The following is a 25,097-nucleotide window of genomic DNA, read 5'->3' on the forward strand; positions in this document are numbered from 1 at the left end:
AAAGTTTCTGTTTTTCAAATTCTCACTGACAAAAACCATAAAAACAACCATAAATGTGAGAAAGTTCCTGTTTTTCCATTCTCACTGACAAAAACCATAAATTGCTGTTGACATCCATGAAAAACATCAAATAAATCGACCCACACACATAACCATCCAAGAAAACAGACATAAATGTGAGAAAGTTCCTGTTTTTTCATTCTCACTGACAAAACCATAAAAACAGACATAAATGTGAGAAAGTTTCTGTTTTTCAAATTCTCACTGACAAAAACCATAAATCATCCATAACCATCCATGAAAAACATCAAATAAATCGACCAACACACATAACCATCCAAGAAAACAGACGTAAATGTGAGAAAGCTCCTGTTTTTTCATTCTCACTGACAAAAACCATAAACCACGTGGTTCTATGCCCATATATGGACTCCCGTCACGAGCTTTAGGGTCATCTCTACTTATATTTGTGCAAAGTTTCGGACGAAGACTCCGTGCATGAAGTTTATGGCAAGCGCTACAATAAGCTTTACCGTTTCTGACTTCAGTCTATGGAAAATAGGTGATCGCGACTGAAACAGAACATTGAAATTGCTCATTAGGCCAATAGAATAGTCAAAAAACATTATAAGTACATTCATAAAAAGGTTTTTGAGCGCGCTGAGGATAAGTTCGTTTGTATGAGTAGGGTCGTCAAAGTTATAGCTAGTGAAATACAAAGATAAGACATTCCACTGCTCAAAAATTATTCGCACGCAAGTGTCGAGGGACATCCAATGAGTTTTTCCAGAGGCTAAAATTTTGTGGATTGAAGTATTTGGAAAAGCTTAGAATTCTTTCAAAACTGTCATGCGTTTTACGCTCATTGAAAAGTGATTATACACCTGGAGACATAAGTCTTCAAGAGTTTTTGGCAGCTCTTTACAAGCATTTGACGCGCACAGATGGATGGAGTGACAACTACACTTGACAACTACAACCTATGGGTAAGTATCACTGATCAGTTTTGCCGCAGAATTGTTACACAACACCATTGGATTTGTGGTATCAGAACAGAAGCCAGCCCAGTTTCGTATCGGGGCGTCATTTTCCTCAAGGACGTCCAGTGTTTCTTCCAACTTTGAAAACACTGAAATAGCTGTGCTATCGGAACACTTGACAAAATCAAGAACATCAACTTCAGTGTCAACCCTATCACTGCAAAATGAAACATAGATGGCCAATTGCTTGCTTGTGCCCACATCTGTTGTCTCATCTATTATTGCAGAAAATGTCCTTTTTTCAAGTTCTTTCGACAATATTTTCTTAATGTAGGGTCCAAGGCCGTCTCACTACGTTAGCGATTTTCTGTTTCCCTAGTCTAACTTTATTCAAAACGTTCTGTTGGGACTTCTAGCCTCGGTTTCGAGAACCGACGCTGTGTTGTTGACACTTGTGAAATCACTAATTATACATGCATTATTCTTCGGAATGGCTGCATTTGTCTTGTGGGTTTTCGACATAGCATGCTTCACCAAATAATTCCTCTCTTTTGTGTAGCTCAGTTCAGCATTGCACCATAAGCAAATTGCCAAATCACCACTTGGTTTCTCTGTGAGCCAGCCTTTGAACTTGTCTTCAGTTTCCCAGGATTTTAAGTATTTCTGAAAATATTTGTCAATTTTCCCAAAATATATTTTCTTTTTCGAACTGCTAGACACAAGAAAGCCATTTGCAAGCGAGGAGTAACTATCATCGTTTAAAGAAATTTCTAGTTCATCCTAACTGCCCTTCATGGAAATGATATCTGGCTGAAAGTTGTGTCTTTTTTTTTTTAGATAAGGCTATAGCTTTGCCTTCGTTCGAATCTGAAATATTGCTATCCGAAACAATGTCATCGACGTGAAAATTTGCCATTTCAGTGAATACAGCCCGTGACTTTCAGCCTGGAATTAAAACAGATAAATAACATGTAACAGAGGAAATACTATTGTTCTTTTATAGTGAACTGTAAATACCAGTAGCAATTTTTCATTAAGTCATTAATCTCAGTAATTCATTAATAATATTCAAAAACAAAAACAAATGTTATTTTCGGTTTCTAGATAGGTAAGTTAAATAGACAAAATTCAACCGATAAGTAAGGGGCAAACACTAAAACTTAAAACAAACAGGAACTAAATTAAAAAAGTAAATTTAAACTTAAATTAAAAAGTTGCACGTACACGTACACGTACACGTACTACGTACACGCGCGCGTACGTAGGCTAACCTAACCTAACTTAACCTGACCTAACTTAATCTAACCTAACCTAACCTAATTTAATCTTTTTACCATGTTTAAGTTAGGTTAGGTTAGCTTATCATGAGCGCTCATGATAAGTTAACCTAGCCTAGGCTAACTTAAACATGGAGAAATGTTTCTAATTATTTATTAATATTTATTTATACCTAACCTATTGTTTTTGGTGCTTAGATGAATGAACTGAATTTAAGAAAAATTAGAAATAGAGTGAAACTTTTTATCTTCATGGTAAATAATCACAATCATAGTATAGCCATTCCTATCTTCCATGGAAAAATTTAGAATTGAACTTTAAATTTTTATGTCTTTGAGAAATTATGAACTGAAATGGAAGCTTTTTCATTTTCATTGGTAAATTTCTGAATTGAGCTAACTTTTTTTCTCCTCTCTAAGAAAATTCAGAAGAGAACTTGTACATTTTGCACTTCTTCGAGAAAACTTAGAATTAAAGTGGAGCTCCATATCATCATGAAGAATAATCACAATCAAAGTATAACTTTTTCTATATATAATGAAAAATTTGGAACAATATTTTAAATTTTTTCATCTCTTTGAGAAAAATCTGAATTGAAGTGGAAAATTTTATATTATCTTATGAAAATAGAATTGATCAATAACTTATTTCATTTTCATTAAGAAAATTCAGAATCGAAGTTGAACTTTTCTTCTTCCGGGAAAATATTTGGAACAGAACTTTAAATTTTTTCATCTCTTTGAGAAAAGCCGAAATTGAATTTAAGAAAATTTAGAATTAAAGTGAAACTTTTTATCTTCATAGAAAATAATCACAATCATGGTATAACTTTTCCTATCTTCTACGGAAAAATTTTGAACTAAACTTTAAATTTTTTATGTCTTGGTGAACTTAAAGCTGAAGTTGAAGCTTTTTATTTTCTCTGGTGAAATTAGAATTGATTTGTGTTCTTTGGTAAAATTCAGAAGAGAACTTGAACTTTTCTATCTTCTAAGAAAAATTTGGAACAGAACTTTAAATTTTTTCATCTCTATGTGAAAAGTCGGAACTGAATTTAAGAAAATTTAGAATTAAAGTTAAACCTTTTATCTCCATGTAAAAGAACCAGAATCGTAGCATAGCATTTCCTATCTTCTATGAGAGAATCTACAACTGAACTTAAAATTTTTCATGTCTTGGTGAACTTAAAACTGAAGTGCAAAGTTTTTATTCTCTCTGTTTAACTTAGAATTTAATTATGTTCTTTGGTAAAATTCAGATTAGAACTTGAACTTTTCTATCTTCTAAGAAAAATTTGGAACAATATTTTAAATTTTTTCATCTCTTTGAGAAAAATCTGAATTGAAGTGGAAAATTTTCTATTATTTTGAGAAAATAGAATTGATGAATAACTTCATTTTCATTGAGAAAATTCAGAATCGAAGTTGAACTTTTCTTCTTCTAGGGAAATATTTGGAACAGAACTTTAAATTTTTTCAACTCTTTGAGAAAGGTTGGAACTGAATTTAAGAAAATTTAGAATTAAAGTGAAACTTTTTATCTTCATAAAAAATAATCACAATCATGGTATAACTTTTCCTATCTTCTACGGAAAAATTTAGAAGTTAACTTTATATTTGTTATGTCTTGGGCCTTTTCTTCTTCCGGTAAAAGTATTTCTTGGTTTTGAGGTAACCAAAAAGGTGTAAAGTATAGTATCGGGTGAAAAAGATAAGTACTTCAAGTTAGAAAATGGGTTTAGGAGGGAAATTAAGAAAGTAACTTGCTCTGAAATGGTCTTTGAAAAGTATTTCTTGGTGTTGAGGTATCCAAAAAAGCTGTAAACTATAGTTGTGGGTGAAAAAGATAAGTACTTGAAGTTGGAAAATGGGTTTAGAAGGGACATTAAGATAGTAACTTGCTCTGAAATGGTCTTTGAAAAGTATTTATTGGTGTTGATGTAAACAAATATATTCAATTTATATTTGTGTTTGTATAATATAATATCTTCTTGTTGGTAAATAGGTTTTTGAGGGTAATTAAGAAATTAACTTGCTCTGAAATGGTCTTTAAAAAGTATTTCATGGTGTTGAGGTATCCGAAAAGCTATACTTTAATTGTTGATGGGGATAAATATCCTGAGTTCTAGTCAGTAAACGGGCTTAGAATGGTCGTCTGGAAAGGTACTTTAAACAAATGAGACAATGAAAAGTATATCTTTTTGCTTTGGCAACGAAAAGCTGGACAGTAAATTTTATTGTGAAATGTTTCTGGTAATCCTGATCTAAAATGAGTATAGGAGGGACATTAAGATAGTAACTTGCTCTGAAATGTCTTTTGAAAAGTATTTCTTGGTGTTGAGGTATCCAAAAAGCTGTAAAGTATAGTTGTGGGTGAAAAAGATAAGTACTTCAAGTTGAAAAAGGGTTTAGGAGGGATATTAAGAAAGTAACTTGCTCTGAAATGGTCCTTGAAATGTATTTCATTGTTTTGATTTATACAAAAAGCTTTAAATGATATTAGTTGTAGAAAAAGACACTTACTTTATTATAGAAAATGTGCTTTTAATGGACGATAAGAATGGTGCTTCTTCTGAAATTGTCATTGTAAGGTATTACAATTTTCGGACGTATCCTAAAAGCTGTAATGTATAGGTGTGGGTGACAAAGATAAGTAATTCAAGTTTGAAAAGAGGGTTAGAAGGGACATTAAGAAAGTAACTTGCTTTGAAATGGTCTTTGAAAAGTATTTCTTGGTGTTGAGGTATCCAAAAAGCTGTAAAGTATAGTTGTGGGTGAAAAAGATGGGTACTTCAACTTGTAAAATGGGTTTAGGAAGGACATTATGAAAAGAACTTGTTCTGAAATGTCCTTTGAAAAGTATTGCTTGGTGTTGGAGCATTCAAAAAGCTGTAAAGTAAAGTTGTGGGTGTAAAGGATGGGTACTTCAACTTGTAAAATGGGTTTAGGATGGACATTATGAAAAGAACTGGTTCTGAAATGCCCTTTGAAAAGTATTGCTTGGTGTTGGCACATTCAAAAAGCTGTAAAGTAAAGATGTGTGTAAAAAGGATGGGTACTTCAATTTGTAAAATGGGTTTAGGAGGGACATTAAGAAAAGAACTGGTTCTGAAATGCCTTTGAAAAGTGTTGCTTGGTGTTGGAGCATTCAAAAAAGCAGCATAGTAAAATTGTGGGTGAAAAGGATGGCTACTTCAAATGTTCTTTTGAAAAGTATTGCTTGGTGTTCGATCATTCAAAAAGCTGTAAAGTAAAGTTTTGGGTGTAAAGGATGGGTACTTCAATTTGTAAAATGGGTTTAGGATGGACATTATCAAAAGAACTGGTTCTGAAATTCCCTTTGAAAAGTATTTCTTGGTGTTAGAGCATTCAAAAAAGCAGTATAGTACAGTTGTGGGTAAAAAGGATGGCTACTTCAAATGACCTTTAAAAAGTATTGCTTGGTGTTGGAGCATTCAAAAAGCTGAAAAGTAAAATTGTGCGTGTAAGGGTTGGGTACTACAACATGCAAATTGAGTTTAGGAGGGTCATTAAGAAAAAAAGTTGAAAAGTAAAGTTATGGTGAAAAGGATGAGTACTTCAACTTGTAAAAAATGGTTTAGGAGGGACATTAAGAAACGAACTTGTTGTGAAATGCCTTTGAAAAGTATTGCTTGGTGTTGGCTGTAAAGGATGGGTACTTCAACTTGTAAAATGGGTTTAGGAAGGGCATTAAGAAAAGAGCTTGTTCTGAAATGCTCTTTGAAAAGTATTGCTTGGTGTTGGAGCATTCAAAAAGCTGTAAAGTAAAGTTTTGGGTGAAAAGGATGGGTATTTCAATTTGTAAAATGGGTTTAGAACGGTCACTAAGAAAAGAACTTGTTCTGAAATATCTTTGAAAGGTATTGCTTGGTGTTGGAGCATTCAAAAAGCTGTAAAGTAGAGTTGTGGGTGAAAAGGATAGGTACTTCAACTTGTAAAATGGGTTTAGGATGGACATTATGAAAAGAACTTGTTCTGAAATGTCTTTGAAAAGTATTGCATGGTATTGGCGCATTCAAAAGAACCAAAAAGCTGTAAAGTAAAGTTGTGGGTGAAAAGGATGGATGCTTCAACTTGTAAAATGGGTCTAGGAGGGACTTTAAGAAAGGAACTTGCTCTGAAATGCCTTTGAAAGGTATTTCTTTGTGTTGAGGTATCCAAAAAACTGTAAAGTAAAGTTGTGGGTGAAAGGGATGGATGCTTCAACTTGTAAAATGGGTTTGGGATGGACATTAAGAAAGGAGCTTGCTCTGAAATGCCTTTTGAAAAGTATTTCCTGGTGTTGAGGTATCCAAAAAGCTGAAAAGTATAGTTGTGGGTGAAAAGGATGGATGCTTCAACTTGTAAAATGGTTTTAGAAGAGATATTAAGATAGGAACTTGCTCTGAAATGTCTTTTGAAAAGTATTGCTTGGTGTTGAGATATCCAAAAAGCTGTAAAGTAAAGTTGTGGTTGAAAAGGATGGGTACTTCAAGTTGGAAAATGGTTTAGAAGGGATATTAAGAAAAGATGTTGCTCTGAAATGCCTTTTGAAAGGTATTTCTTGGTGTTGGGGTATCCAAAAAGCTGTAAAGTAAAGTTGTGGGTGAAAAGAAAGGATGTTTCAACTTGTAAAATGGGTTTAGAAGGGACATTAAGAAAGGAACTTGCTCTGAAATGTCTTTTGAAATGTATTTCTTGGTGTTGAGATATCCAAAAAGCTGTAAAGTAAAGTTGTGGGCGAAAAGGATGGGTATTTCAAGTTGGAAAATGAGTTTAGAAGGGACATTAGTAAAGGAACTTACTCTGAAATGCCTTTTGAAAGGTATTTCTTGGTGTTGAGGTATCCAAAAAGCTGTAAAGTAAAGTTGTGGGTGAAAAGGATGGGTACTTTAAGCTGGAAAATGGATTTAGAATGAACATTAAGAAATGAAGTTGCTCTGAAATGTCTTTTGAAAACTATTGCTTGATGTTGGGGTATCCAAAAAGCTATAAAGTAAAGTTGTGGTGAAAGGATTGGAACTTCAACTTGTAAAAATGGGTTAAGGAATGACATTAAGAAAGGAACTTATTCTGAAAAGATATAATAAAGTGCACAAAAAAGTATTAACAAAATGGGGAGGGGACTCTGGGGGCCCGGGGAGGGTCTTTGGGGTTCTGGGGGCCCTTGAGGGTCGGGTGGTCCTTTGGGAGCCCGGGGGACCTTTGGGGACCGGGGGAGGGCCTTTGGGGGCCCGGGGAGGGTCTTTGGGGGTCTGGGGGCCTTTGAGGGCCGGGTGGTCCTTTGGGAGCCTGGGGGACCGGGGGCCTTTGGGGTTGGGTAGAGGGATCGGTGCCCTTTGGGGTTGGGGTAGGGACCTCACGACACTGTTCAAATGGAACTTGTGTATTATAACGACCACAGAGTTTCACCCTCAAATTCTCTTCTAAAATCATCTTTTAAAATCATCTTTTAAAATGTCTCTAACTGTTTCGCCGAAATAATTCCCTAAAATTTCTAAAACGGTTTCGCCCAAATAACCCCTAAACGTAATTTCAGCGTGTTCCTTTTGTTTTTGGCATCTCTGTGCTGTCACATTTCAAATTACTAAGAAACCTGATTCCCGTGTTAATCTATTCATCTTTAAGATGTTTTTTGGAGAATTGTTTCCATGGCGAAGTTTTATTAATATCTTTTGGAGTTCGACCAGTAGAATTGTTTCCGGGGCGAAGACATTAATGACTTGGATCTATTCCTGGAGAATTGCTTCTAGGCGAAGTTTTAAAATTGTCTCCGGGGCAAAGTATTAATGACTTGGATCTATTCCTGGAGAATTGTTTTCGATTAACCACGTGTTCTCCCTAGGGAGGCTATGCCCATATTTGGTGTGGGCGTACGAGCTCATGATGCCTTTCTACTGACAAGATAGCTATAAGCTACAAATCATACACTAGTTACTTATTCTTTTTCTTCACACTAACATTATTTGGGATTAATAACCAACGGCTCGTGATAAATGAGCCCGAAAATAATATAAAACTTAACAAGAAAACAATATGAGCTTAATAACCAAATTTGTACTTTAAGCTCTAATACAGATTTTTCTATGAATAATAAGGTACTGGTGCATTATATAGGCACTTCTAAAAACTCAAGTCTGTTTAATTCTAATGAAATAAAATAAATAGGATGAAAATATAATAGTTTATATGCAAATTTGGGCTATATATTTGCACATTAGGAGGGGTGGGGGGGGGGGGGGTAAAGCACAACATATATTAAATACATACCCTAACCTAACCTAGGTACCTTCCCCCCCCCTAAATCCCAACTATCATTAGTATATACAAGTGACCATATCACGCACCAGTACCAATAATATTTTTGGGGTTACTTCTGTTTAAACCCCTTATTCCCCGACCTTGTACATAGTCTATAGCTAAATTTTGCCTCATTAAGAGTAGTCGGGGGAGGTGAAATGTTCACAGTAAGATGACTGTATTTAGGGATAGTTCTTAAAAAGAAATACAATTAAACCATATTTTATTTAAATTCTTTTATTTCTATCTCAGGATTAGCGTTCATACAGGATTATTAATTGTTCAAGCATTAGAAATTGTAAAGATAGGCTTAGATATTTAAAAAAATTTACTAGGCTTCCCTAATTCAAGTTTTCCGAAAATTTCCTTCGCCTAACTAGAAATTTTGCAAGACTGTAAAAAGATCCTAAAACTGCAGTTTAAAATATTACGCCCACTGAAAAAACTACATGGGTGAGTGGACCGAAATAATAATTGCGAGGGGAGTGGAAGGTGAATACGTTTGAGGATAAAAGGTGGTATGACAAATACAGTTCTCAGATAAAAAAGAAAAGAACTTATTTTTTACACACTGAATGAAACAAAAATTTTAACGGTAAGAATTCCTGGCAATAAGATCAATTCCTTTAATGTATCATGCTGTCAATCATTAGGTATTAAACATTAATACAGTATGTCCAAAACCAAAAATAGCAAAAGAAAACAAAATTTAAACTTACAATTGGGCTTTCAAAACAATTCTCCTTCTTTAAAAGCTCAAAACCCAAAATCAAACTGAACGTTCCGTGAAACAACTTCAAGTATAATTCTTGGCTAATCTTGTCAAGACTTTCTTGAACACGAATGATGTAAATGTAAGAATGTTATAGCATTCAGAATACTGCATTCAAAATGGTTTAATCTAAATTCAGGAAAATGATACTTTTGTGAACATATGAAGAACCGTCTATGCTTAAATTATTTCGGTCTGATTTTGATTCAAAGTAACACAGGAGACGAAAATTAACGAACAAGAGAGTAGGGATAAATTATGGTATGCAAAATAATATTTGCTAAGGATAATCTCTAGGGGTGACACCGTGATTGGGTGATTTTCGGGGAAATTTCGAGGAACTAAATTTTTTTTCGGGGAGACACATAGGTTTTCGGGGAATTCCCCGAAAATTCGGGGATAGTGGAAGCCCTGACGAAAAGATACACGGAAGCAGCATCCCGAAAGAGAAACGTTTTCATTGGCTGCCAGTGAAAGGAATTAGTTGCAATCGCGGTTCTGCCGGTTCTTTGGTCCAAATTAGTTTAGCTTCCCCAAATGGGTAATATAAGTTAGAAACTCCAACCGAAGCAAGAAACATATTTTGAGCTTCTAATCAGTACTAGTTCAAACTTATTCTTAGGTCTTAGGTTTAGTTCAGTGAAACAAGGCTTAGTTTAAATATGGGTGACTTAGAAAAGGGTTAAGTCAAAAGAGGGTTGAAATAAACTGGGGTCCAGTGGAGCGAGGGTTTAGTTAAATGAACTTTAGTTATGCGGGGGCTCTGTCAAATGAGAGTTCAGTTAAATGAGGATGAGTTGCACGGGGCCCACTTAAACGGGAATTCACAGGCACGAGGGCTCAGTCAAACAGGGTTGAGCTACACAGGGGTCTAGTTGCACGAGGGCTCATTTAAATAGGTCTGAGTTGCACATGGGTCTAGCTAAACAGGGGTTCAGTTGCACGAGAATCCAGGTAAATGGGATTGAGTTGCACAGAAGCTGAGTTACTTTGGTTCAGTTACACCCACACCCCTTTGTACAATGTCTAACGTCTTTGCAACATTATCATGCTCTTTTGTGATCTTTAAATGCATTTGAATGTGAAGCCATTCAAACGATATTTTTTTAATAATAAAGGCTCTAAAGTAAAGTCAGCCGAAGGGTGCAAGTCCTGCCCATGAGCCACCAAAATATTGTCATGCGCAACCGGTGGTACATGTGTCCCACGTTGGGAGTCACGGGTCTTGACAGTTTTTTTTTTTAATATTTTTCCTTTGTAAGCTACATATTTACTATAGATTTCCTTCAGTATTACCATTTTCCTTCCTTAATACTCATTCATTCATTAAAAGTAAAGCCACTTGGAGATGCGTAAAGTACGGCAAAGAGACATACGCAGCTATACCCAAGCGCCGCGCCGATAAGAGACGACCGGCGGTGGCGGGGCCAAAAATAGCAGTGACGGCACACCGCCGGTGCACCGCCAATGATTTTTTCGTACCGCCGCCGGTGAGATGTCGGCGGTGGGCCTCCGGAGCGATCAATGTTGACTGCAAACATTAATGCTTTCATCAGTCTCTCTCAAATCCCAGCTTGAATTTACAACAGATTCGGGCCTATTCATGAGTTAAAAACTTCGAAAGTCGCTGGCTTGACGCTGGTCTTCTTCGTTATTCATCAAGAAAAGTAGAAATCTGGTAGAAACGAAATGGCTGTGGCGTACGGCGTATTTATATAGATAATATATTCGCCGTGGCATTCAATAAGATCCAAGGAATCTAATTAAAAGGGAGTACGCACAAATCGGATCGGATGTTTATGCCAATTTCAAATATATAAATTCCATCAAGTTTAGTATTACCCATCGAAAAATACGAGTCTGAGAATATTTGCCTTATTTTCGAAAAAGGGAAAACACCCCCTAAAGTCATAGAATCTTAATGACAATCACACTATCACATTCAGCATATCAGATAGCTCTATTGTAGAGATTTAATGTTCCTATATGCAAAAATGTGGAATTTTGTATTTTTTTTCTGCCAGAAGAAAAATCACGGATGCGTTTTATTTGTTTTTTTTTTGTTTTTTCTCCCAGGGGTGATTGTATCGACCCAGTGGTCCTAAAATATCGTGAGAGGGTTCATTCGAACAAAAGTCATGCGTTCTAGTACCCTTTTTAAGTGACTAAAAAAATTGGAGGGCAACTAGGCCCCCTCTCACGCTCATTTTTTCCTAAAGGCAACGGATCGAAATTTTGAGATGGCCATTGTGTTCAGCATAGTTGAAAAATCTAATAACTATGTCCTTCGGTGTGAAATGACCCGCCATAGTCCCCGGTGGAAGCGTCACAAATTGTGAACATATAGCATTTGTTTACATATAGTATTTGTTATTGGGAAGTATAGAGCCAATTTTTTTTGTGGGGGTGTGCTTGGGGTGTATCTCTAAGAGGAGAATCTTCCTTTGGGAGGGAAATTTCTGATGAGTGAATATTCTAGGGGAAATCTTGCACTGGGGGGGGGGGGGGTTGACAGAATTACTAAACGAAATTCTTTTTAATTGTCGTACATTCTCTTTGCCAAATTTTTTATATGGATGTGTTCCGGGGGGGGGGGGATTATCCGGGGGCTTGTTCCCTCGAGTTTTTTTTTTCTGGGAAATAATTTCCACGGAAGGGGACATTTTTAGAGTGACCGAGAAACCGATTATAGATTAAAGTCTTATTCCAATGAAAAAATGTTAAGGATAATTTTTAAGGGTGAATCGTCTAAAAGCAATTTTAAAGACAGGGGGGGGGGGGCGGGATTTTCAGCGAGGAAGAATTGTCTGAAGGGAATTTGAAGGGAGCACTTTACGCTGGATGAAATTTCCACGGAGGAGTTCCGTGAGGGGGAGGGGTATATTTCACAGAGAGTGAGCCAGATTTACCGGCATTATTTGAAAAACAAACAGATATTATGCCATATATGAAGGACTGCCTCCCTCCTTAATACCTTATTCTTTACGCTAAAGTTTGACTGTTTACTAAAATTGAATTACAGGGGCTGTTTAATTAGAATAGGAAGATTTTTAAAAAGTGCTAACAGCTTTAGCGTAAAGAACAAGGTATTGAGGAGGGGCGACCCTTCATATCCGGAATACATCTGCCAAAACTAATATGCAAATTGTGTTTTATTTTTTTCATGCATGGTAAGCCAAAATCGAACCTGCATTAGTTGAAAAACGTTCAGAAATTAAATAAAAAAACAAGTTTTTTTTTAACTGAAAGTAAGGAGCGATACTAAAACTTAAAACTAACAGCAATTATTCCGTATGTGAAAGGGGCTGTCCCCTCCTTAACGCTTCGCTCTTTACGCTAAAGTTTGACTCTTTGTCAAGTTTGACTCTTTGTCACCACTGCTTTTTAAAACAATGAATAAACTTTAGCGTAAAGAGCGAGGCGTTGAGGAGGGGACAGCCCCTTTCATATACGGAATAATTGTTGTTGGTTTTAAGTTTTAATGTCGCTCCTTACTTTCAGTTAAAAAAAACTTGTTTTTTTTTATTTTATAAAGACGACACTTTTGCCAACATATGAAGACTCGTCTAAATTGCAATTGTATCTGTCTGGTTTATATGCGAAGTAACACAAGAGACGAAAATTAACGAAAAAAATTATGGTATTCAAAGTAATATTTGGCAGGGATAGTTACTAGTGATAAATCACAAGGGTTGCACCGTGATTGGGTGATGTTAGGGGATTCGGAGAACCAAATTTTCTTTCGGGGTGACAAACAGATTTTCGAGGAAATCCCCGAACTGGGGGATAGTGCAAGCCCTGCTTGATTTGTAATCAGGAAAATGGAAACACTTAACCACACGAGAAAAGAAAAGTTCCGACTTTGAGGTTGACGCAATAAAAAATTGCCGCAAAATTAATTCAAAGTCAACTTAACGCCGCAACCTCTGCCGGCTGCGGCGTGCGTGCGGCGCACCAGCGGCGTTGCGACACTTTGGTAGCGGTCAGCTGGGCCTTTCGTTGGCGGCGTTTGGTCAATGCGCCGGCGTGGCACCGGGGTTTATACGCAGCAATGACAGCCCTGATGATCATTTACCTGTGTAAATCGTTTTATCAGTACCTCACAGCCAATCACTCTTCTATAGATCAGAAAAAAATATTGTGATACTATAAACAGGGAACTGAAACAAATTTTAGTCATGATCCAATTATAATCAGTAGGTTCCTGATCCTCAAAAAGAGGTTATTCGTCCGCGTTTTATTACTCGGCGTCTGATCGGCTCTACAGCTAGAGCTAGCTGAAGAATAGTACTAGAAATAAATCCTAGAAATAACTGACGAATAATAAATAATCAAAGCATTAATAAATAATAACAATAAAATAAATAACAAAATAATATAAATAATATAATAAATTGTAATAAGGCAATAATAGTAGTAAAAGTTTTTCTTTCTGTCAGGCTCAGGTAGGTACTCTTCTTTTTTACGTAGCTCTTATCGCAGATTCATTTTACCTAGACGATCATCAACAGCAGGTCAGAGGTCTCCTGTTTATCAATCAATTCTACTATGGAACTCCATCCCTCCTGATGTCCCTCTATCTCTTTCTCCAAAGGCAGTTTCTTACCAGGTCTTTCCAGTATAGTAATTTTTTTCCTTTTTTTCTTTTTTTGAATTCCATCCTAACTTATATGTCTCTCTTTCTTCATTTAATATATTTTTCTGATTTTTTGTTTTGTTTTATTCAATCCTAATTTTTAATCTCTTTTCTTCGTTTAAACATTTTTTTTCAGCTATATGTTAAGTTTCCTTCTAAATCCCCTATTTCATAAATGTCTCTTGATCCAGTTTTTTTTTGTATATGTATGTTTTTTTTTATGTGATTTATAATAGTGTCTTATTTTGATTTGTTGGCCCTTTAAAAGCTGAGCTTCTTGGGCGTGTAAAAACCTTACGATTTAATTGTTTTTTTTTTAGTATTAATAAATTGATTGATTAATTGATTGAACTTATCAATTAGCGTAAAAAGGACAAGACCTTCCAGACAGGTTTCTAGTAATTTCAACGGGACAAGACCTGCCATACAGGTTCCTGCAGCTACGCCCATTTTCTGGACCGATCAGAGACAATTGATAAAGACGGTACTCCATATATCGTGACTCGATTATCATAGCTATCATGCTATAGCGTAGGGCAACTAGCCCCCCTACGCCCTTTTTCCTCCATACCTATCCGATAAAAATTTTGCGATAGCCATTTTGTTAAAAATAGTTCAAACATTAGATAATAAAAACTCCGAGGTTGATAGAAGCCCCTGTATTCACTTTGATATTGTTACTTTGATATCAGTTTTGATACTTTGATGAACATTTGATTTTTTTTTAAGTTTGATTTTATAATAAGGAATTTTTAAAAACTTAAAACTTTTTGCAATCAAAAACGAAAAAAAAATTAACTAAAACAAAACTTTCCCAAAAATATGTGCTAAGTGCTGATTTGACGAGTATAAGACCTGCCAGACAGGAATATACTATTTTCAGGGACGAGTACAAGACTAGTACTTTCAACTATACAAGACCTGCCAGACAGGTTTCTGAGTCAACACCCATTTCTGGATCAAAGTTACAAAGACAGATTTACCTGCCAGACAGGTTTCTGAGGTTAACAACCAAGCTGGTTAACAACCAAGCTGAGCGTGTAAAAGATTCATAGTTAGGTTTAATGAATGCATACAGTATTAGAGATATCAAAAAGTTATATCATTTGCATAAAGCTACCACAACTTGCGAAAAGGTATTCCATTTGCGTAACTCTGCTCTGAATGATCTTAATTGGTGATTGAATAATAGAGATGAGACAGAGCTCGATAACATTCGTATTTTAATTAGATTGTACGGAAGTGGTAAAAAGGGTTAAAACCGTGTACCAGTTAAGGTAAGTCTGAGGGTGTGGTAACTCTTACGCTATTTAATATAAATTTGGAATAACATCATTGGTATCATTCAATGGAAAAGGTTACTGCTGAAAAAGGTGATCGTGGGACTTGACTCAGCTTTACTTCTTGGCTGTTTTCTGTATAATACATAACTAACAATCAAGCAGTGTTGCCAATATAAAATATTCTTTGGCGTTGGAGTATGCTAAAAAGTTGAAACTAATAGAGTCGTAGGCGCCAAGAAAAGATGGCTCGAGTTGACCTAGCTTTACTTCTTGGCTGTGGTCGCTATAATAGACAAGTAGATAATTTGGGATGTGGTTGATATAAAACACTATTTAACATTGGAGTATACTAAGAAGTTGAAACTAATAAAGTTGCAGATGCCAAGAAAAGAATTTTAATATAGAAATTCAGAACAATCCTTAGAAATCAGCCAGTGAGATGATTATGGATTTGAACCACCAATTTTCCTAACCACCAGGAACCTCAACCTCCAAGGGTCCAATATCCCCAACCTCCAAGCGGCCCTCTCCATCCAACTTTTTGGGCCCATCCCCCCATTTTTTATACTTTTTTGAAGTTTAGTTTTTTGAACTTTTTTTTTAACATGGTCTTTTTTTTAACTTTTTTTTTACATGTCTTAGAATGACAAGAAATATACTGAAAACATAAGAAATTTACATTTAATATTTTCGAAATACAAAATGGGAATGATATTAATATGTTAGTCGTGACTTTTACTTTTAGAGAAATAATGTTTGTAGTAGCACTTTTTTTGGACTTAAATCTATTGGACTTAGAGAATTATTCAGCTTTTTTTTTACGTTTTTAAAATGACATGAAATATGCTTGCGGCTGTACCAATCACACTCTATACTGGCTCATAGACACAACGCAGCTTTCCCAGTGGTACTCTATGTCAGGTTATCGACACTCCCTAGTTTATTGCATGTATTAAATCAGTAATTTTCACCCTTTGGAGGGATAAACATCATATTTTTAAAAAAGTAAAAATGAATTATTCGAGGAAAGTGTGTAAACATGACAAAGTAATCGTTGCTTTGAATGCTGACAAAGGGACATATATGAACTATGAAACAAGCAGTAGTTGAGATCTTATTGGAAATGCATACGTACGTTGTCATGACAGCGTTGAATTACATTCCTTTGGAGCACCCAAGAATTTCAGTCGTATAAATGGTGGATATGCGAGAGTGTCGTTACCAGAGAAATTAGTGCTCAAAGAGAATGTAAACATGAAAATAATCGTCGATGATAGGGGACAACTCCTTGCTACAGTTGATGGTAACACATTACCTGTTGATACATCCTATCGTCATCTTTCCGGTATTAGTATTTTAAAGAAGACAAGAAGAAGAAGACAGGCGTACTCCTGCACTAATGTCATAAATCTTATCTTTTCTACGTACCAGAACTGTTATCTGTGTAAAAATAATGTGATAATAGACAGCGAAATCACATACAAAACAAAAAGGGCATTTGTAGAAAATATCACTAATGAATATAAAAAAGAGTTTATGGAAAATCAAGCGCAAATGAACATTATTACTACTATTGACAATATAGCCAATGAACCTAATAATATTAAAGATGAAATGGATATTGAACATGTGGATGACCCCCTCCCGCAGTAAAAATTGTGTATAACTCAAAATGGAATAATGGTCATTCTATTAATTACGAACTAAGAGAAGAGAGTAACTATAGTATCAAGAGAAAAATGATGAATTATTTTATGGAACAGATTTAAAATTTCCAAAGTTGTTCAATGATGTTAATAATGTATTATAGTGTATGAAACATTTTTTTATATTAATACTCAGAGGTAAATCCAAGAAAGAGTTTGCTACTTACTTACAATTTTTTTATAATTTGTTGAATAAACTTTCCATATTGTGTATAAAAGAGGTGAATGCAAGAAAGAGTTTGTTACTTACTTACCATTTTTTCATAATTTCTTGAATTAAATATCTGTGTTGTGTATCCAAGAGGTGAATTCAAGAAAGAGTTTGTTACTTATTTACAATTGTTTCATAATTTTTTCAATGAAATTTCTGTATTGTGTATCCAAGAGGCAAATTCAGGATAGAGTTTGTTACTTACTTACAATTTTTTCATAATTTCTTGAATGAAATTTCTGTAATGTGAATCCAAGAGGTGAATTCAAGATAGAGTTTGTTACTTACTGACAATGTTTTCATAATTTCTTGAATGAAATGTCTGTATTGTGTATCCAAGAGTTGAATTCAAGAAAGTGTTTGATACTTACTCACAATTTTTTCATTATTTCTTCAATAAAATTTCTGTATTGTGTATCCAAGAGGTGAATTCAAGAAAGTGTTTTTTACTTACTTACAATTTTTTCATAATTTCTTGAATGAAATTTCTGTATTGTGTATCCAAAAGGTGAATTCAAGAAAGAGTTTGTTACTTACATACAATTTCTTCATAATTTCTTGAACAAAATTTCTGCATTGTGTATCCAAGAGGTAAATTCAAGAAATAGTTTGTTACTTACTTACAATGTTTTCATAATTTCTTGAATGAAATTTCTGTATTGTGTATCCAAGAGGTGAATTCAAGATAGAATTTTCTGACTACTTTAAATTTTTGCATAATTTGTTGAATGAAATGTCTGTATTGTGTATCCAAGAGGGGAATTCAAGAAAGTGTTTTTTACTTACTTACAATTTTTTCATAATTTCTTGAATGAAATTTCTGTATTGTGTATCCAAAAGGTGATTTCAAGAGAGAGTTTGTTGCTTACATACAATTTCTTCATAATTTCTTGAACAAAATTTCTGTATTGTGTATCCAAGAGGTGAATTCAAGAAGGAGTTTGTTGCTTACTTTAAATTTTTTCATAGTTTCTTGAATGAAATTTCTGCATTGTGTATCCAACAGGTGAATTCAAGAAAGAGATTGTTACTTGCTTACAATTTTTTCATAATTTCTTGAGTGAAGTGTCTCTATTGTGTATCCAAGAGGTGAATTCAAGAACGAATTTGTTACGACTTTATTAAAAATCAAATATTATTAACAAAATCAGATGTATTTTAAAACGTGCATGTCCCTGTTTCTGAAAACTGAAAACTCTCTGCCTGCGTGTCTGCATAAATTTGTTACTTGCTTACATTTTTTTATAATTTTTAGAATGAAATTTCTGTATTGTTTATCCAAGAGGTGAATTTGTTACTCCTTTATTGTTTATCCAAGAGCGAATTTGTTTCTTACTTACAATTTTTTCCATACTTTCCATATTGTATTTCCAAGAGGTGAATTCAAGAAAGAGTTTGTTTCTTACTTACAATTTTTTTACAATTATTTGAATTAAATTTCTGTATTGTGTATGCAAAAGTTGAATTCAAGAAAGAGTTTTTTACTTACTTACAATTTTTTTCATATTTCTTGAATGAAATTTCTGTATTGTATATCCAAGACATGAATTCAAGAAACAGTTTGTTACTTACTTACATTTTTTCATAATTTCTTGAATGAAATTTATGTATTGCGTATCCAAGACATGAATTCAAGAAATAGTTTGTTACTTACTTATAATTTTTCATGATTTCGTGAATGAAATTCTTGTATTGTGTATCCAAGAGGTTAAGTCAAGAAAGAGTTTGTTACTTACTTACAATTTTTTACATAATTTTTTGAATGAAATTTCTGTATTGTGTATGTAAGAGGTGAATTCAAGAAAGAGTTTGTTACTTACTTACAATTTTTTCATAATTTTTTGAATGAAATTTCTGTATTGTGTATCCAAGAGATGAATTCAAGTAAGTGTTTGTTACTTACTTACAAAATTTTCATAATTTATTGAATGAAATGTCTGTATTGTGTATCCAAGAGATGAATTCAAAAAAGAGTTTGTTACTTACTTACAATGTGTCATATTTTTTTGAATGAAATATTTGTATTTTGTATCCAAGAGGTGAATTCATGAAAGAGTTCGTTATTTGCTTACAATTTTTTCATAATTTCTTGAATGAAATTTCTGTATTGTGTATCCATGAGGTGAATTCAAGAAAGAGTTTGTTACTTACTTACAATTTTTTCATAAATTCTTGAATGAAATTTCCATATTGTGTATCCAAGAGGCGAATTTAAGAAAGAGTTTGTTACTTACTTACAATTTTTTCATAATTTCTTGAATTAAATGTCTGAATTGTTTATCAAAGAGGCGAATTCAAGAAAGAGTTTGTTACTTACTTACCATTTTGTCATAGTTTCTTGAATGAAATTTTAGTATTGTGTATCAAAGAGGGGAATTCTAGAAAGAGTTTGTTAGTTCCTTTAAATTTTTTCATAGTTTATTGAATAAAATTTTTGTATTGTGTATCCAAGAGGTGAATTCAAAAAAGAGTTTGTTACTTACTTAAATTTTTTCCATAATTTCTTTAATGGAATTTCTGTTTTGTGTATCCAAGGGGTAAATTCAAGAAAGAGTTTGATACTTACTTACAATTTTTTCATAATTTTATGAACGAAATTTCTGTATTGTGTATCCAAGAGGTCAATTCAAGAAAGAGTTTGTTACTTACTTACAATTTTTCCATAATCTCTTGAGTGAAATGTCCGTATTGTGTATCCAAGAGGCAACTTCAAGAAAGAGTTTGTTACGATTTTATTAAAAATCAAATATTATTAATAAAATCAGATGTATCTTAAACGTGGATGCTCCTGTTTCTGAAAACTGAAAATTCTGTTTTATTGTGTTTCTGGATAGGTCTTTGGTCGTCTGTGGAGATTTTTGGGAAAATATTCAGCTCATCTCTCTCAGACTTTGGTAAAAGTTCGTTTAACTTATCTCAGTTTCTAATATATCCCCTATGAGCCTACTAGTAGTAGTATCTATATTTCTGAAAATTCCTTTTTTTACATCTCCAACTTTTCAATGTATATTCTAAACGTTTGACGTTCTAGCATACTCTAAAAATAATGATCGCAAAACAAAGTAATGTATAATATATTTTTAATGATATAATGACATGTAGAATATTAATATGAAAATATGTTTCATACATTATTACACATTATTAACGTCATTGAACAAATTTGGACATTTTGAATCTGTTCCATAAAATAAATCATCATTTTCTCTCTTGATACTATAGTTACTCTCTTCTCTTAGTTCGTAATCAGTAGAATAATCATTATTCCATTTTGAGTCATACACAACTTTTACTGGGGGGAGGGGGGTCATCCACCTGCTCAATATCCATTTAATCTTCGGTATTATTAGGTTCACTGGCATATTGTCAATTGTAGTAGTAATGTTCACTTGCGCTTTATTTACCATCGATTTTTCTTTACGTCCATTAGAGATAATGTCTACCAATTCCCTTTTTATTTTGCTTGTGATTTCGCTATCTATTATCACTTTATTTTTACACAGGAATCAGTTTTGGTACGTAGACAAGATAAGATTAATGACATTAGAGCAAGAGTATACCTGTCATCTTCTTCTTGTCTTCTTTAAATTGCTAATACCGGAAAGATGACGATAGGATGTATCAACAGGTAATGTGTTACCAGCAACTGTAGCAAGGAGTTGTCCCCTATCATCGACGATTATTTTTATGTTTTCATTCTCTTTGAGCAACAAGTTCTCTGGTCACGATACCCTTGTATATCCACCATTTATACGACTGAAATTCTTGGGTGCTCCAAAGGAATGTAATTCAACGCTGTCATGACAACGTACGCATACATTTCCAATAAGATCTCCACTACTACTTGTCTCATAATTCAAATATATCCCTTTGTCAGCATTCAACGCGACGGTGTCTTTAACATATGTACACACTTTCCTCGAATAAATTATTTTCACTTTTATTAAATATGATGCAGGCGTTTATCCCTCCAATGTGTGAAAATTACTGATTTAATACATGCAATAAACTAGGTAGTTTCGATAACCTGCCATAGAGTACCAGTGGGAAAGCCGCGTTGTGTCTTTGAGCAAGTATAGAGTAGTATTGGTACAGCCACAAGCATATTTGATGTCATTTTAAGATACGTAAAACAAAAGTTGAATAATTTTCTAAGCCCCAAAAAATTCAGTCCATGTGCTACTACAAATATTATTTTTCTAATAGTAAAAGTCACGACCAACATATTAATGTAATCTCCATGTTATATTTCGAAAATATTAAATGTATATTTTTATGTTTTAAGTATATTTTGTGTCATTTTAACACATGTAAAAAAAAGTGGAAAAAAATTACCATGTTAAAAAAAATAAAAAAAGTTCAAAAAAATAAACTTCACAAACAGTAATTTTAGCATACTCCAATGCTAAAGCATATTTTATAGTGGCAACACTGCTTGATTGGTAGTTATGTATTATGCAGAATGCAGCCAAGAAGTAAAGCTAATTCAAATCCCATGATCATCTTGTCAGCAGTAACCGTTTCCATAGATTGATACCAATGATGCAATTCCAAATTTATATTAAATTACGTAAGTGTTACCCCCCCCCATCAGACTTACTTTAACTGGTACAAAGTTTTAACCCTTTTTACCACTTCCATGCAATCCAATTAAAAATACGAATATTATCGAGCTCTGTCTCATCCCCATTATTCAATCACCAATTAAGATCATTCAGAGCTGATTTACACAAATGAAACACCTTTTCGCAAATTGAGTTAGCTTTATGCAAATGATATAGCTTTTTAATATTTCTAATACTGTATGAAATCATTAAACCCAACAATGAATCTTTTACACGTTCAGCTTGGTTGTTAACCAGCTTGGCTGTTAACCTCAGAAACCTGTCTGGCAGGTAAAACTGTCTTTCTAACTTTCTAACCTCCGCTATAGTATCATAACTATGATAATCGAGTAACCATATATGGAGTACCCTCTTTATCAATTGTCACTGATTGGTCCAGACAATTGGTGTAGCTGCAGAAACCTGTATGGCAGGTCTTGTCCCGCTGAAAGTACTAGAAACCTGTCTGGCTTGTCTTGTCCCTTTCGCGCTAATTGATACATTACTACTAATAATTAAAGAATTTAAAAATAAATTTAGAAACAACATATAAGAAAATTAAAAATAATTTTGGAAACAAAGTTAAATTGTTGAAAACAATTTTGTATAAAAAAACTTCGTACTATGACGCATGATTAAGAAGGCAAATTTGACTTTTCTTGTTCTCCTAGATGGCTAATTTCTAATAAATTATCCCCTTATTAGGATCCTGTTGGAAATCCAACGCAAAATCTGAGTGCAACAGACTGTCTAAGTAAGGATTAGTCATATTTTGTTAGTAACACGCATGACGATTAAGAGCATGAAAATGGACTAACCATTTTATATTTCCTCAAGTAAGCTTTAACAGTATTGGACGAACATTCCACATTGGTAGCACAACGTCTGAAAGCTACAAAGAGAGAACTAATACACGAATTTGTAAAGTATCTATTAAATTATACTTTGAATTTTTTTCTTTACTTATTATAAAATGCACTTGATTAGTTCTTACTTATCTATATATGAAAAATTTATTTTAATTAGTCATTGCAAATTCAAACATTCGCACTATTGTTGTGAAGTTGTATTTTATGGTATTTGGGAATTAGAAATTAGAATTAGAAAGCTTTACCACACTATTATCCATCAGTACTATTTTTTCAATATATTTATATTTATCTTCCAATGGAATCCTTAAAGTGAAAGAGGGAGCATGAATTGAACATTAAGATGCAGCTAATAGAGTATGAAGGTGTAAGCATCTTCCTCTGGTACCTTTGGTACTCCAAAACACCAGGCTGTTTGAATTTATTTTGTATATTACATCAGTTCTTTGGATTGGTTAAATTTAATTATTGTATATTAAATAAGTTTTTATAATTTTACTTTAATGCAAAATTCAACCCCATATCATTCCAAACGTTCTGTAAGTTGGTCTTTTTTGAAAACTCTTATCTATTTATAGAAGGCTACAGTAAAAAATTATTAATTACTTTGGTATGATTACCGTTGATGACGCTTACTCTGAGGCAACTAAAATTCCGATAGAAATAATTTATACATAAGAATTGTGTATACTCTTTGTTTGAATTTTAGTAGAATAAAGGTCAAATTGCAGGTTGAATTAGTTTGAACTAATTTCGTATAGAAAATCAGATCTTTCAAATTTGTTTTAATCAAGGCTCAATGTTCAATCGCATATCATCACAAAAATGCTGTAAGGTGATCCCTGCTGTGATTCATTCACCGAAAACTAAAGTTTAAAGTTGTTAAATACCACCGTATCGTTCCCAAAACTCTCCAGGCTGGCTGATTAATTTTTTTAAATTATCAATTTACAGAAAATCCGCCACAGAAACTTACACCCTTGAATTCTCCCCAACTGCAAAATTAAGCAGTCAAAGGGAAATTAAGACAAATTAAAAGAATGAATCGAAGAAGGGATTCAGGAAAATTCTACATGTATTCCAAAATACAGGCACAATATATGGTGTAGAATATCCTGTAGGATTTATTTTTATATGTTTGTTGCTTTTAATTTATTTTTCCGTGTTTTGGTGGCTGGAGGTCAAATTATCATAGCATATTAAGATACAGATTAAAGAAATTATTTTGCTTGGTTATTTGAAATACGGAGTTCTGTTCATTTTAGATTTTCTTGGTTTTGACTTGGAATTTGAGTCCAAGTTATTTAAATAGGTATTTTAAAATTCCCCTTAGAGGTACTTCCGACGGGGAATAATTTTCTGCAGGGTAATTTTCTGTGGGGGTAATTGTCTAAGGCTAGGGTTATTATTCTTCGGATTTACGAAGTAATTTTCAAGATTGATTTATTTGGTTTAAACTAAATATATATATATATATATATATATATATATATATATATATATAATATATATATATATATATATATATATATATATATATATATATATATATATATATATATATATATATATATATATATATATATATATATATATATATATATATATATATATATATATATATATATATTAATTACCTGCGTCAGGACTCAATTTATCATCTCCTCTGAGTCGTAATTTCCCACCATCTATCCAATATTCTTTTTGCATTGCAAACATCCCATAAAAACCTTGCCTTCTTTGAATGTCCGATTCCTTAGTACAGTTTTTAGTAGCTCCTTCGCAGATACAGAGAATACAAGTGGGCAACTTCCTTTTATCTAAAACTAAAATTGCGATTTTATATTTGAGACAAATCGTTCAGAAAGTGAGTACCCTTGTCAGATCTAAAACTTCAGGTAGGAAGAGGTTGGTTAGTAAAAAAAAAAAAAAATTAAAAACATTTAGCAAATTTGACATAAATACAATCTACAGGGAGGGGGGGTAATAAGGGATAATCCCAATTTCTAGTTTGTATTTTACACTTTAGACCAGGGTTTCAACAATCGCATTGGGGTGACGCATTAAGAATTGCAGGAAATAAGAGGTGGCTGGGTAATTATAAACTAGCATTGAAATATCAAGGGCATAAAAAAGAAAATGTTTTTTGCTCCATGGCTTTGTCTTAGGTCTATTCATAACAGTAACCCAGAATTCTCTACGATTTTCCATACTGTTGTTATGTAATTGTTAAGATTAAGTATCTTATATAAATATTACGATTAAAATTATGAAAATATTAAGATTATTATAAAATATATAAGATTTTAATTTTGAAAATATTAAAATTGGAAAACTTGAAATATGAAAATATAAGATTATATTTCTGAAATTTGAAATATTAAAATTCTTAAAATATTAATAATATATATAATTATTAAGATAATGTTAAATAAATTATCGTAAATTCTTTCCCTTGT

The 25,097-nt window shown here is 33.4% G+C and overlaps 1 protein-coding gene across 1 annotated transcript in view; it reads right to left on the reverse strand.

The window, feature by feature from the left end:
- Positions 1-1,370: 1,370 nt before the first annotated feature.
- The window catches only part of LOC148955703 (serine protease hepsin-like), a 138,795-nt gene continuing 115,068 nt past the window's right edge, over positions 1,371-25,097 (reverse strand). Inside the window, exons 6-8 of the mRNA XM_089107890.1 lie at positions 24,276-24,464; positions 22,588-22,661; positions 1,371-1,643 (exon numbers count right to left, since the gene is read on the reverse strand). Of these exons, the coding sequence (XP_088964016.1) occupies positions 1,371-1,643; positions 22,588-22,661; positions 24,276-24,464 (536 nt within the window). The remainder of the gene's footprint in view (positions 1,644-22,587; positions 22,662-24,275; positions 24,465-25,097) is intronic.

Source organism: Artemia sp. Qi Xiang Cuo, chromosome 2 (assembly GCF_049724085.1).
Source record: "Artemia sp. Qi Xiang Cuo chromosome 2, ASM4972408v1, whole genome shotgun sequence".
Lineage (NCBI taxonomy): Eukaryota > Metazoa > Arthropoda > Branchiopoda > Anostraca > Artemiidae > Artemia > Artemia sp. Qi Xiang Cuo.